This window comes from Scyliorhinus canicula, chromosome 21 (assembly GCF_902713615.1).
Source record: "Scyliorhinus canicula chromosome 21, sScyCan1.1, whole genome shotgun sequence".
NCBI lineage: Eukaryota > Metazoa > Chordata > Chondrichthyes > Carcharhiniformes > Scyliorhinidae > Scyliorhinus > Scyliorhinus canicula.
This window is the reverse complement of record NC_052166.1, coordinates 64002452-64016941: the sequence shown is the minus strand read 5'-3', so window position 1 is coordinate 64016941 and position 14490 is coordinate 64002452. Positions and strand designations below refer to the sequence as shown.

General features: G+C 49.8%; 1 protein-coding gene across 2 annotated transcripts in view; it reads right to left on the bottom strand.

Moving 5' to 3' along the window:
• The window catches only part of LOC119955649 (collagen alpha-1(XXVII) chain B-like), a 605839-nt gene that overhangs the window by 493033 nt on the left and 98316 nt on the right, over positions 1 to 14490 (bottom strand). For both annotated transcript variants that reach the window (XM_038782071.1, XM_038782070.1), the window contains exon 4: positions 4330 to 4383. In XM_038782071.1, coding sequence (XP_038637999.1) covers positions 4330 to 4383 — 54 coding nt within the window. The remainder of the gene's footprint in view (positions 1 to 4329; positions 4384 to 14490) is intronic.

The following is a 14490-nucleotide window of genomic DNA, read 5'->3' as shown; positions in this document are numbered from 1 at the left end:
CTGGCATGCTAGCCCCCAGCAAAACGGGGAATGGCCGGCCATTTTATGCCATTTGTTCTGGCGTAAAATGCCACCATTCCAACGCCAGCGTGCGGACATAGCCCCAGAATCGGAGAATCCAGCCCCCCATGTGTCTCATTTGCAGGGACCATGAATTGGATTCAATTTGAATTGTTTTTTTGGAGCAAGCAATGAGATGGATCAAGGGCTTGCCCTGTCCACTCTGCACGTTGGCTTCGTAACTTTAAGATTGGAATAAACATTTTTTTAAAAATCTGTGCTTATGAAAAAGAAACCCCATCGGGTTCACTAATGTCTTTTAGGGAAGGAAATCTGCCGTTGTGACCCGGTCTGGTCTAAATGTGACTCCAGACCCACAGCAATGTGGTTGACTCTGAAATACCATCTGGAATAGCCAAGGGGACCAATCAGTTTCAGGGCAAGGGCAATTGGGGCAATAAATGCCAGCGAATGCTGAAGCAATAAAAACCAGCAAGGGGACTTGCCAATCCAGATACGGAATAAGATACGTTAGAAAATTACATCTGCTCACATTTTATCAGCGAGATCATGGCCGACTATTCTATTGAGAGCGATCAGGAGAATAAATATGTGAAAGAGGAGACATAGGGCACAGGAAGAGGAGGAGCCCATTGCGCCCCTCAAACGTGTTCCATTATTAAAAGAGATCATGGCTGATTTGTGACCAAACCCCATTTATCCACTAAAATAAAAGCAAATTACTGCAGATGCTGGAGGTCTGAAATAAAAATGGTAAAGGACAGAAAAACTCAGCAGGTCTGGCAGCGTCTGTGGAGAGGGAATTTGAGTCCGTATTAACTCTGTTTCTCGACTGACTATCCGGCCTTTCCTGTTTTTATTCCATTTAGCCCCCTTTGCTCCACTTTAATACCTTTAGATAACAGGAAGTTATCAATCTTAAATTAAAAATTGACAATTAATCTTGCAACAGTGGCCGTTTGCGGAAGACTTTTACTCCTCTTTGGCCGCGATTTGAGCTGTGCCGACCGGAATCGGGGTGGGATGCGGTTGATAGATCCCAAGAGAGGCCTCTTCTAGGATTCCCGATGGTCGTTGCGCCTCGTGAGGTCTAATGAGATTGCGCGAGACATCGCAATCTGGATCCCACCCACGCGGAGTCACTAATCCCCCACCCACAGTGGGCTGGACCCAGACTTGCAGAGGTTAACTTAATTCTCCCGACGCCAGATCGAACCGGCCACCGGGACCTACTGGCCTCTCCGAGGAGACCCCAGCTGGGGTGCTTAGGCACTGGTCCGCACAAACGGGGACCATCTGGAACAGCGATCGGAGGCCCTCCGGATGGCCCTCCATCTGGGCAGGGTGGCACCCTGGCCCTGCTGATGCCACCCTGGCACCTTGACACTGCTGGCCTGGTACCCAGGTGACATTTTGCCTGCACCGGGGATCGGGCCTAAGGGTGCCCTGCCCGAATGAGGTGGGGTGCGGGAGGCTTGAGGACTCCCTAGCAGGTGAGTTGGGGCCTTGGGGGGGGGGGATCCGGGGGTCGCCTGGGGGGGGGTTCGAGAGATCGCACCTCAGTGCAGGAAATGCACTGAGCCTCGGCGAGACTTTCCCAGCTGAGGCCTGAAAAAACCCAGAGTGCTATTAGATTATTAGATAGTGGGGTCGTTCGCGGAGTCACTAATCCCCCCCCCTCCCCCCCCCCCCAGAAGGTTTCAGGTTAGACTGCACCCTTTGTGCTTAGAAGTGTTCCCAAGTTAATTCCTGAAAGAACTGGCTTTTAAATTTGGACTATGTCCTGTGGTGATATGAGTGGGAGCACTGCCATAGGTGCAGAGCATCGGTTTCCCATTGACTCTGGCTGGTCATGTGCCTCTCGTCTGATTGGCTGGGACTAGTCACGTGACTGCTCACCAATTGGTCGAGAGGCTAGTAGACCCCGCCTCCGAAGCGGGGTATAAGTACCCAGGTTTCCCGGCGGTCGGCCTTTCTCTGTAGTCGACCGCCGGGCTAACAACTAGCTGATTAAAGCCACAGTTTGGATCTTCATCGTGACTCGCGTCCATCATGGTACATCATGTCCCCCTTGTCCTAGATTTCCCAAGCAGCAGAAGCAGATTTTCTCCAGCCAGCCTATTTATTCCCCTTAATAAAATTTCGATGAACTTTTGAAAAATTATTTCAACAGGATACAAGTGTTGCTGATTCGGCCAGCAATTGTTGCAACATGCAACCTCGGCACAGACAGTCACCCAAGGCCGGAATTGAACCCGGATCCGTGGCGTGGTGAGGCAGCAGTGCTAACCACTGTGCCAACGCGCCGATAGATAATTAGGGATGGGCACCAATGGCCGCACCCTATGAGAGAAATTTATTTTTAAATGTTTGAAAGCGATATATTTTTGGTCGAGAAAGAAGTCACATCTGTGCTTGGGTTCAGTGTTAGCGTCTGGGCGCATAATGGAGGCAGATCCATTCGTGGTTTCCATTGGTGGGGGGCTTGGAACAGGACCTGAAAATGAAAAAGATTGCGGCGCTCTGGGGAAAAAGAGGGAAGTGGAACTGGCTGAGCCGCTCTTGCAGAGGAGCGCTGGCCTGTAAACAATGGACCCAACTGAGCTCCTTCTGCACTGCAACCAGTCAATGATCCTCGACACGGAGAGATTAGAAGTGAGAAGGCTTTGTACCCAGTTTGATTTAGTTCAGTAATTAACTGATAATTTGCTCGTGTTTTCTTATGTCTGCTTAGATTAATACTCCACGTTGGACAATTGCCCAGCTCTCACTTGTATTTATCTAAGCGTTACACATTGCAATAAGTACACATTTTCCCTCAGTTACTTATGATGCTATTTTCGCAATTTTATGTACACCTCACTATTACATCAGTTTCGATAAAACGTACAGTTCATTTACAAATCACAGTGCCTGTCCTGGCAAGATAGAGGGTAAACATTTGAGTTTAGACCACATGCAGATATAATGGGCTTAATTTATGTTCCAACGCCTGTACCATGTTATTTCTTTGCATGGCTTGCAAGAACAAATAGCTTTCTGTGTAAGATGTGGCACTGGATATTTAAGCAAGCATTGTACTCAGCAAAAATTCTTTGGCAAGCCTGCAAATTTGTCTGCTCGCTAATTGGGGCAAAGGATCTGGTTATTTCTGTCACGTTACGTTACACACAAAAGATCCTATTTTCTTCTCGTGTGAAGTCAAGGACCAGTCGTGTGCACAGAGTCCTCGCTAAAAAGACCCGCTGGGATAGACAAAAAGGGGACTTCGTTGCACCTGTTTTGCAGGCATGAAATGGGCGAACCGAGGACAGTTGCCAACTGTGATGCCATGGATTCCTGGAGGTTTCATCACATGACTCGCCCTCGCAATCTTCCCATTGGTCGGCCAATACAACCACCCCCGCGACGCACTGTCGTCGATATTTGAGATGCGTTTAGCACGATTCCTAAGGGGTGCAATTGCCCGACTGAAATCTTTTGATTTGCCTTTGTATTGACAGACGATTGGAAAAGTAAATTGGCATCATGCTCAAGTGGAAAACGAGGACAATAAAAGAATTTGCCGGGAAAGCAAGTTGTAGATGGCGCCTGTAGAATTAATCATTTTATTCAATGTCTGTTCATTCGTAGAGTCATAGATGTTTACAGCATGGAAACAGGCCCTTCGGCCCAGCTTGTCCATGCCGTCCAGTTTCTATCACTAACCTAGCCCCACTTGCCTGCATTTGGCCCATATCCCTCTATACCCACCCTGACCATGTGATTGTCTAACTATTTTTTAAAGGAAAAAATCATACCTGCCTCTACCACTTCCTCTGACAGCCCGTTACAGATGTTCACCACCCTCTGTGTGAAGAAATTTCCCCTCTATCTCTCCCCCCTCACCTTAAACCTATGCCCTCTAGTTCTAGACTCCTCTACCTTTGGGAAATTCTGTCGACTAGCTACCTTATCGATGCCCCTCATTATTTTATAGACCGCTATAAGCTCACCCCTAAGCCTCCTACGCTCCAGGGAAGAAAAGTCCCAGCCAATCCAGCCTCGCCTTATGAAATTCAATCTGTCAACGTGATTTTTTTCTTTTTCGAGCATTCTGCCATCAGAACAATCACGGATATGAACATTGAAGCAGGATTAAGTACATTTTAACTGCCAGGTAAAGTGATGGCACAGAGGCTGCTATTACGACATTGATGCTAACTGTAAATGGTTGTTCCCGCTGTTTCATGCTCTTGGAAGTGGCCGATGCTCAAACCAGTACTTTCAAGGAGTTAAACTTTCGAACAAAGAATTTCAGGCACTTACCCGAGGTCCTCTTTTCCCAGTTGAGCCTGGTAGTCCTGGAGGGCCAGGGGGACCCTGCACAGAAATAATTAATATACATTAACAATATTATATAGTCATTATTCTACCTTTCAGTACAGCAATTACTGACTAATCCTACTCGAGGTGAGGGAGTTCATGGATTATTTGCCAGAATATCAGTAATATTTTCCATAGAGAATTCAGAATTTTCAGAAAAATGACACAGACTTGACAAGGGCACCTCCTAATGAGCCTTAATTGTGACACAGTAATCTCCATGCTGAGCAAAAAGATTTCGAAGGCACAGTGATGATTTGGCTCTTTTTGCAAGTCACCATTGCAGATTGATCCTGAGCAGGTTTACCCTTAGTAAACCTTGGTCAACGTACTTTGGTGCAAATCCATTGCGAGCTGATTTTTCACGGGGCAACGTTGGCGAGATCTTGTTCGTGGTCCGCTCACATCACAGCACACCACCTGCCTCTTATTTTTTAACAGTGACCCCCTAGTTCTAGATTCTCCAACAAGAGGAAACATCCACATCCACCCTGCCACCAACAATCTGTCCTGGTCCACCCACGGCGACCCTACGACTAAGGAAGCACGACAGCGCCTATACTTCCTCAGGAAACTAAGGAAATTCGGCATGTCCACATTGACTCTTACCAACTTTTACAGGTGCACCACAGAGAGCATCCTATCTGGCTGCATCACAGCCTGGTATGGCAACTGCTCGGCCCAAGACCGTGAGAAACTACAGAGAGTCGCGAACACAGCCCAGTCCATCGCATGAACCCGCCTCCCATCCATTAACTCTGTCTACACCTCCCGCTGCTTTGAGAAAGCAGGCAGCATAATCAAAGACCTCTCACACCCGGCTTACTCACTCTTCCAACTTCTTCCATCGGGCAGGAGATACAAGAGCCTGAGAACACGCACTAACAGATTCAAAAACAGCTACTTCCCCGCTGTTAACAGACTCCCAAACTTATGGACTGAACTGATCTCTTCACACATCTTCTCTACTGAGTAGTACTACACTCCTGTATGCTTCACCCGATGCCTATGTATTTACATTGTGTATTTATGTACATCCTATATTTTTTTCATGTATGGAACAATCTATCTGGACTGTGCGCAGAACAATATTTTTCACGGTACCTCGGTACACGTGACAATAAATCAAATCCAATCCAATAAATGCTCCTCAGGATCCTAAAGGTTTCGATCAAGTCGCCTCTTACTCTTCGAAACCCAAGTGGATACAAACCTAACGGGTGGGATTCTCCGACCCCCCCTCCGGGCCGGAGAATCGCCGGGGGGGCGCCGTGAATCCTGGCACGCCGCCCCGACGCCGGCTGCCGGATTCTCCGGTTTTTCGGCGGGGGTGGGAATCGCACCGCGCCGGTCGGGGGCCGTTGGCAGCGGCTCCCCCCCGGAGATTCTCCGGCCTGCAATGGGCCGGGTGGCCGCCCGTTCTTGGCCGGTTCTGTTGGCGTGAAATGCACCAGGTCTGTACCGGTGGGACCTGGCTCTGCGGGCGGCCTGCGGAGTCCTCGGGGGGGGGGGGTATCTGACCCCGGGGGGAGGGGCCCACGGTGGCCTGGCTGGTGATCGGGTCCACCGATCGGCAGGCAGGCCTGAGCCATGGGGGCACTCTTTCCCACCACACCGGCCGATGTAATGGTCCGCCATGGCCAGCGCGGAGAAGAACCCTCCTGCGCATGCGCTGGGGTGACGCCAGCACACGCTGGTGCTCCCACGCATGCTCCAACTCGCGGCAGCTGGCGGAGGCTCTTTGCCGTCGGTTGGCACGGCACCAAACCCTTCCGCGCTGGCTGGCACGGCACCAACTAGCCACTGAGGGTACGGAGAATTCCGCACCTTCCGGGCGGCCCGACGCCAGAGTGGTTCACGCCTCTCCTCGGTGCCGGTACAGCCCGCCCCGTCCGGTAGGAGAGAATCCCGCCCAACCTCTCCAACCTTTCATGATAAGGCACCCCATCCATTCTCTGAACCACCTCTGAACTGCATCTAACCCATTTACATCTTTCCTTCGATCAAGACACCGGTACTGTACAATGAATGTCAATGTCACAATTAATTTATATAAAAGCCTAATAAAACCATAACTAGCAGCTCCGGCCTCCACAACTTAAGAGAGGATGTTGCGGCAAGAGAGAGGTTATATCGCAGATCCATTGGAATGAGGGAAGACAAATCTGAAAGAAGATGCGTAAAATTGAGGCTGGGTCTGTTGGGGTCGCTGCTGAAAGAGCTGATTAAAATGATGAAGGGATGGTACATACTAGACGGGAGCAGACCATTCTAAATGGTTGAGGGAGGGCTGGAGAAAACCATTCATATCAGATTAAATGCAAGATAATTAGAATAGAGAGCAGCTCAGAGAGATTTTTTGCATTGTGGGTTTTGATGATGTGGAGGTTTAAGAATAGGTTTGACGGTTTGAAGGGAAGGGAATTTGGAAACGGGGGGGCCATGCGATTAGCAGCATTGTTCATGTCGAGAGTAAACACCAACGCAGACAGCTTGGATGGAAGGAGATGATTCAATATTGTTATTTCTACATAATAAGAGCTGGCTTCTCTGATTTTGAGGCCATTTCCAGGGGAAGTGTCTAGTTTTACAATGAAAACGTCGGTGGCACCCCGCCCCCAAGCTCCGCCCGGTGGGGGGGCTAGCAGCTGTGCCACGTAAAACCCCCGGCGTTCCCGACGGAAACAGCCGGAGGATTGCCTGGTCCGTGGCCGCGCACGTGCACGGCGACGACATGCAGCGGTCAAGCCACACAACATACAGGTAAAACATTTTAGTTTAGACGGGCAGCATGGTCGGCGCAGGCTTGGAGGGCCGAAGGGCCTGTTCCTCTGCTGTACTTTTCTTTGTTCTTTGGCACCGGCTGCTCACGGACCTGGCTTGCCAGGTAGTGCCCGCCTGTAACCCTTCTCGCCACCCCCGGACGCGCCCCACCAGTCCCCTCAGCCCCCGCCGATGCCCCTCCCGGTCAGCCGAACGGCTCCCTGCCCGACTAATGTGAGGTAATGCATTTTTGAAGGTCTTCCGGACAAATGTGAGGTAATGCATTTTGGAAGGTCTCATACAGGTAGGGAATATACAGAGTATTGAAAGTCAGAGAGATCAAGGTGTACAGGTCCACAGGTCACTGAAAGGGGCAGCACAGGTGGAGAAGGTAGTCAAGAAGGCATACGACATGCTTGCCTTCATTGGCCGGGGCATTGAGTATAAGAATTGGCAAGTCATGTTGCAGCTGTATAGAAGCTTAGTTAGGCCACACTTGGAGTACAGTGTTCAATTCTGGTCGCCACACTATCAGAAGGATGTGGAGGCTTCAGAGAGGGTGCAGAAGAGATTTACCAGGATGTTGCCTGGTATGGAGGGCATTAGCTATGAGGAGCGGTTGAATAAACTCGGTTTGTTCTCACTGGAACGACGGAGGTTGAGGGGCGACCTGATAGAGGTCTACAAAATTATGAGGGGCATAGACAGAGTGGATAGTCAGAGGCTTTTCCCCAGGGTAGAGGGGTCAATTACTAGGGGGCATGGGTTTAAGGTGCGAGGGGCAAGGTTTAGAGGAGATGTACGAGGCAGGTTTTTTACACAGAGGGTAGTGGGTACCTGGAACTCGCTGCCGGAGGAGGTGGTGGAAGCAGGGACGATAGTGACATTTAAGGGGCATCTTGGCAAATACATGAATAGGATGGGAATAGAGGGATACGGACCCAGGAAGTATAGAAGATTGTAGTTTAGTCGGGCACCATGGTCAGCACGGGCTTGGAGGGCCGAAGGGCCTGTTCCTGTGCTGTACCTTTCTTTGTTCTTTGTTCTTTGACTGTGGCGGCACTGGACACGGTGCAGAGCCTCCATGCGAGGTTGACGAAAACTCAGAGCACACGTGTCCCACGCCGTGGGGAATTCGGCCCATCGGGGGGCCGAGCATTGGGGGAGGACCTTCAGGTGACGTCCTGACGGCGTGCGGCGTACTCACCGGTGACGCTGTTTTTGGGTGGGGTGGGGGGGGAGCATCCGAAAACAGGCGCTGCCCCCAATGTCGGCGCCAAAACGGATTCTCCGCCCGATCGACGAATACGATTTCGCCGTCGGAAAGCGGAGAATCCCGCCCTAAGTGTCGAAAGAAACGTAGGATGAGATTTGTAAGAAGTGTTCAAAATCATCAGGAGTATGGACGGGGTGGAGAGAATGAAACTGCTCCCAGTGGTGAGAGTGCCAAGAATTAGAGGACATCGATTCAAGGCAAAAGAAGCAACAATGACATTTTGCCCAGCGAATGGTTAGGCTATGAAATACTCTGTCTGAGAATGTGACGCAGATAAATATAATCAAGCCTTCAAAGGGGTTTGGATAATTGTCAGAAGAGGAAAGGTGGGGAAGGGGTGGGTGGGGGAGGGAGTGTGGGGTGGCGGGTTGGACTTGTTGCGTGAGATGCTCTTGGGCTGAATGGATTCCTTTCGGACCATAAGCATTTCAATGCCGCTGGCTAACATGGTGACAAAATAAAACAAGTTTTGTTTTCGATCAATATTGGGCGAGACAAGGAAATCGATTTTCAAGGGTGGAGTACAGGATCTTCTGCGTGATAACACTAAACAACGGTCAGTGTGGATTCAGAAGGCAAGGGTCTTTCATGAACAAACTGTGCGGCCTTTTTGAGGAAATCCTCCAGCTTGATTTCCAAAATCATCTGACAACGTTCAGCACAGTTCACTGCTACTTAAGCTTAAAGCGATGGGAATCAAGATAAACCCAGCATTGAGTAATTGGCTGAATGGTGGGAAACAGTCTGTATTAGTAACAAGAGTAGACAGTCCCAGGATCAGAGTTAGGACCCCCACTAATTCGAGTTTTTATTGAACGATCATATTCTGAACTTCAATGCAAACTGGTCACGATTGCAGAAGGCCACCAAACCCGAAGGGCCAGATCACCTTCAGGGACCAGGCTGAGAACTAAAAAGTGCCCAGGCCAAGAGACACGGCTGCTCCATAAATGGTACTGCACCAGCTTTTGAGAATGAGATGGGAAGTTAGCGTTTTCCGAATGGACCTTTCATTAATACTGAAAAATGAGTATTATGGATGGGATTTCCCAGCCCCTCCGAGGGGTTTTCCCGGAGCGGAGGCGGCTCGCCATTGGACGCCAGCCGGATCTTCCAGTTTCGCCGAAGTCTACGGTGTTTTTGCGTGACTCGCCCGTCCCGCCGTGGGTTCTGGGTCGACAAGGGGTTGTTGTGGTAATATGCAGTTCCGTGTGTAGCCTGGGGCTACGGAGAGCGCTGGTTGGGGGCTCCAATTTTTCATAGAATTTACAGTGCAAGCCTGGATCATGGCCAGGAACCCTCAAAGAAAAAGTGTTTCAAATGTTACATTTTTAAAAAACAATTGGTCACATCTTGAAGTGGATCGTGGGGACATTTATACGCAGATAGGGGGGACATTTATATGCAGATGGGGGGACATTTATATACAGATGGGGGGACATTTATACGCAGACTGGGGGACATTTATACTCAGATGGGGGGACATTTATACGCAGATAGGGGGACATTTATACGCAGACTGGGGGACATTTATACGCAGATGGGGGGACATTTATACACAGATAGGGGGGGACATTTATACACAGATAGGGGGGACATTTATACGCAGACTGGGGGACATTTATACACAGATAGGGAGGACATTTATACGCAGACTGGGGGACATTTATACGCAGACTGGGGGACATTTATACGCAGATAGGGGGGACATTTATACGCAGACTGGGGGACATTTAAACGCAGATAGGGAGGGACATTTATTCTTTCTGGGAGGGAGGCGAGAGTGAGCAAACAGTCAAAGTGATCATGTGGAAGCCTAGATTCATCGCCAAGTATTGCAGGCACCTCCCACTGCTGTGCAATGTGGTAGTCACCACTGATGTATATATTGTATATAGAGGATGTCAGTGTAGGTGTTTTGTGGTAAGACCCTGTACTACAGGTACGGGGGGAGTTCCCTGCCTGCTGGCTCCGCCCAGTAGGCGGAGTATAAATATGTGTGCTCCCAGTACAGCAGCCACTTCACCAGCTGCTGTAGGAGGCCACACATCTTAGTGTAATAAAGCCTCGATTGCATTCAACGCTCATCTTTGTGTAATTGATCGTGCATCAATTTATTACACTAAGTTTTCAGAAGATGGACCTCCGCATCAAGCCAGATCGCCTGCAGCTGGATCCCTGCAAAATTTACCTGCAAAATACTGCCCCGCAGGACAACCCCTGCCCCCCCCCCCCCCCCCCCTGGCCACCTCCCACCAGTCCCCCCCAATCCCTTGCAGGAGCTCCCACAGCCAGCAGCACGGCGCTGGACACAGACCGCAACCGCGCTCAACCGCACGGGCAGGAACGCGGCTCATCGGGGGCGAGGCATAAGGGTTGGGCCGTCCAATGATGCAACGCCGTTCCAATGGCGTGCGGCGCGCAACTCGATGTTGCCCTTTTGGGGCGGGGGGGGGGGTGGGAGAGACGGGAAAACCGGCGTCAAACCGCACCCCCTACTTGGGCCTCGGAAGGGATTCTCCAACCAATCGCCGATTACGATATTGCCATCGGGCAACAGAGAATCCCACCCAAGATGCTGCTGCTGCTGCTGCTCAGTTTTCTGCTGGTTACTTGCTCCTCATTAACACTTTCATTTGTTCACGTTTAGACGTGCGGACATTTGCTTGGGTGACGTCGATTCTGCTCCTTGCAATTCCTTGTCCTGAGGAAATATGATACGTTTGGAAATGTGACACTTTTAAGTTGTGATGCCACTGAGAGCGGGTTACCAGGTGCAGTACGACAGATTCGTGATGGATGCAAACTTTTAATTATAGGTACAATGGGAGCAGGTGCAAAACACGATAATCATTTGAAGTTTCATATTTTATAATCCTACAATGGCTAAATCTCATTTCCCTTCGGGATTCCTTTCATACTCAAATGTATCAACTTTGATGTAGTTTCAAAGCACGTCAAATTGTTTATTTTTCTACCTCTAATTTTTCTCCCTTTACCGCTTCTCTCCTCAAGGCTTTGGGAAGATAAAAGTGCAAGTCTTCCTTTCTCAAACTTCACTTTCAGGAACGTCTGTAACACTCCGGCAATGGCCGCTGGTGGATTTCAACCAATCATGGAGAGCAAAGTTATACTTGTTAGTGTCTGTGTCCAGGTGTAAATAACTATGGGGGCGCCACATTGGCACAGTGGTTAGCACTGTTGTTTCACAGCGCCCGGGTCCTGGATTCGATCCCGGCTTGGGTCACTGTCTGTGCGGAGTCTGCACATTCTCCCCATGTCTGGGTGGGTTTCCTCCGGGTGCTCCGGTTTCCTCCCACAGTCCAAAGATGTGCGGGTTTGGTGGATTGGTCATGCTAAGTAGCCCCTTAGTGTCCAAATGTTAGGTAGGGTTGCTGGGTTACGGGTTAGGGTGGAGGTTTGGGCTTAGGTAGGGTGGTCTTTCAGGGGCTGGTGTAGACTCGATGGGCCGAATGGCCTCCTTATGCACTGTAAATTCTATGGTCATCAGAGTCACATCTGATGTGTTGTATTTTCCCCAGCTCAGGGCTAAAGTTAACTGTTGCATGATCGAGGACAGCTGGCTCTGTGCTCAGTTAGCTCAACACACAGCAGGTATTGAACCTGGCAACGCCCTGATACATATCACTCATTCTATTGTGAGGCATTAAGGCAGCTAGATTGAGTTTGTTTTCAGCCAGTTTTATCAATTCTACAAATCCCACTGATTCAGCTCAGTCTTTCTCGGTAGAATTACAGCATCGATGGTTCCTCTTATCTCTGTGCACCACAGGACCCTGTGACCCCAATTTACACAGGGAGGGGCGAGAGAGGCTAAAAACTACCAAAACGCCTGGCAGGGCCAAGTATGGGGAGATCCCCTAATAATACCATAAGACATAGGAGCAGAATTAGGCCACTCGGCCCATCGATTCTGCTCCGCCATTCAATCATGGCTGATATTTTTCATCTCCATTCTACTGCCTTCGCCCCATAACCCCTGATCCCTTTATTAATCTATCTCTGGTTTAAAGACACAGTAACTTGGCCTCCAAAGCCTTCTGCGGCAAGGAGTTCCACAGACTAATCACCCTCTGGCTGAAGAAATTCCTCCTCATCTCTGTTTGGAAGGATCGACCCTCTAGTCTGAGATGGTGTCCCCTGGTTCCAGTTTTCCCTACTCGTGGCAACATCCTCTCCACGTCCACTCTATCCAGGCCTCGCAGTATCCTGTAAGTTTCAATAAGATCCCCCCCTCATCCTTCTAAACTCCAACGAGTACAGACCCAGAGTCCTCAACCGTTCCTCATACGACAAGCTCTTCGTTCCAGCGATCATTCTTGTGAACCTCCTCTGGACCCTTTCCAATCACAACCTCAGCCACAAAGAAGGCCAAGGGCAGAAGATTCCTGGGAACACTCCCACCTGAACGTTCCCCTCCGGCATCCCTTCCAGCATCCTGACTTGGAAGTTTAATCGCTGCTCCTTCACTGTCGCTGGGTCACAATCCTGGAACTCTACCCCAACAGCACAGTGGGTGCCCCGACTGCAATAGTTTAAGAAGACAGCTTACCATCTTCCCAAGGGCAATTATGGAGGGGTAGCTAATGCCAGCTGATTCTGTGGTGCCCGCATCCCAAGAAAGATTTCCCCCCCCCCCCCTTAATCCTGGCAACCTTAAAGGCACAGTCTTTTTTCATCAATTTTGAAGTGTTGGATGGTGTAGACTTGCGAGATGAACATATACCACCAAGGCTGAGGAAGGTTCAACTCTATTTTATTAACTAACTATTAACTAATCGACACATGACAACTGCGGGTTTAAACGATGCTAGTTTAAACTAGGGACCTAAGCCTTGTCTGAACCAGTTGATTCTCTCAGCACGTGGTGTGGGTCCGTGCTGGGCTGGATGAGTTCTTGTTCCACTGAGAGGCAGCACCCAGAATGAGCGGGAACCGTGGTGCCCTCTGCCTTTACCGTGTGTGTATTCTAACTGGTGATTGGCTGCAGTGTTTGTGCATGTTGATTGGTCCCGGTGTATGTCCATCAGTGTGTGTCTGCGCCATGATATACTGGTGTAATTTCTCCTATTTCTTGTCCAGTGGCTGTCGACATTGACAACTCGCAACTGGGCTGCAAAACCAGCAGCTGAAAGGCCATAGCCGGGAAGATCTAGGAGAGAGTCCCCAGCAACTGTGAACGGAAAGGTCAACAACGGGGGTTGGGGTGGGGTTGGTCAGTGATCGGGAGGGTTGGGGGTGATTGGGCTCAGCAACAAGTGGCCGAGGTCCGCCCACAGTCCAAAGATGTGCAGGTTAGGTGGATTGGCCATGATAAATTGCCCTTAGTGTCCAAAATTGCCACTTGTGTTGGGTGGGGGTTACTGGGTTATGGGGATAGGGTGGAGGTGTTGATCTTGGGTAGGGTGCTCTTTCCAAGAGCCGGTGCAGACTCGATGGGCCGAATGGCCTCCTTCTGCACTGTAAATTCTATGTTAAAAAAAAAGTCTATGTAAAGATGAGGGTGGGGGAGTTGGAGGGGAGGGGGATTATAGTGAACACCCCTGCTCCTCCTGGCCCACAAGGGATGCTGGAAGGACACTTGCCTGGTGTGGCCAAAATCTCCCGCCTCCCTTTCACTGCCAGGCGACTTCCCTTTAACTGGCGACTTCATTCGCCAAGGCAAAGACTAAATAGGGCTGCTAACTTCACAGCCATTCCCCGCTGTTTCATTTGTAACCGTGACCCTCTCTCACCCATCCCCCAGGTGGGGTGGGAGGGATAGTGCTGGTGGTCGTTAATATGAAGGCTAAAGAGGTGATTAAATGCCTATGAACAGCAAACATAGCGGTCTACGATCACTTCAATAGCAGTAACATGAATTTCAAAAGGAAATAATAAAAAGTAAATGACGCAAGCACTATCACTAAACGGGCAACCGGTTAGACACCAACAGCTCCCTCGTAACCCTGCCACGTCCTCATCATATTGCTACCCGCTTCCTCAAGTATTAGGGCAGCCGTATTCCTAATTTACTTTTCTTAATTGGTGTGCTACTTTTTATT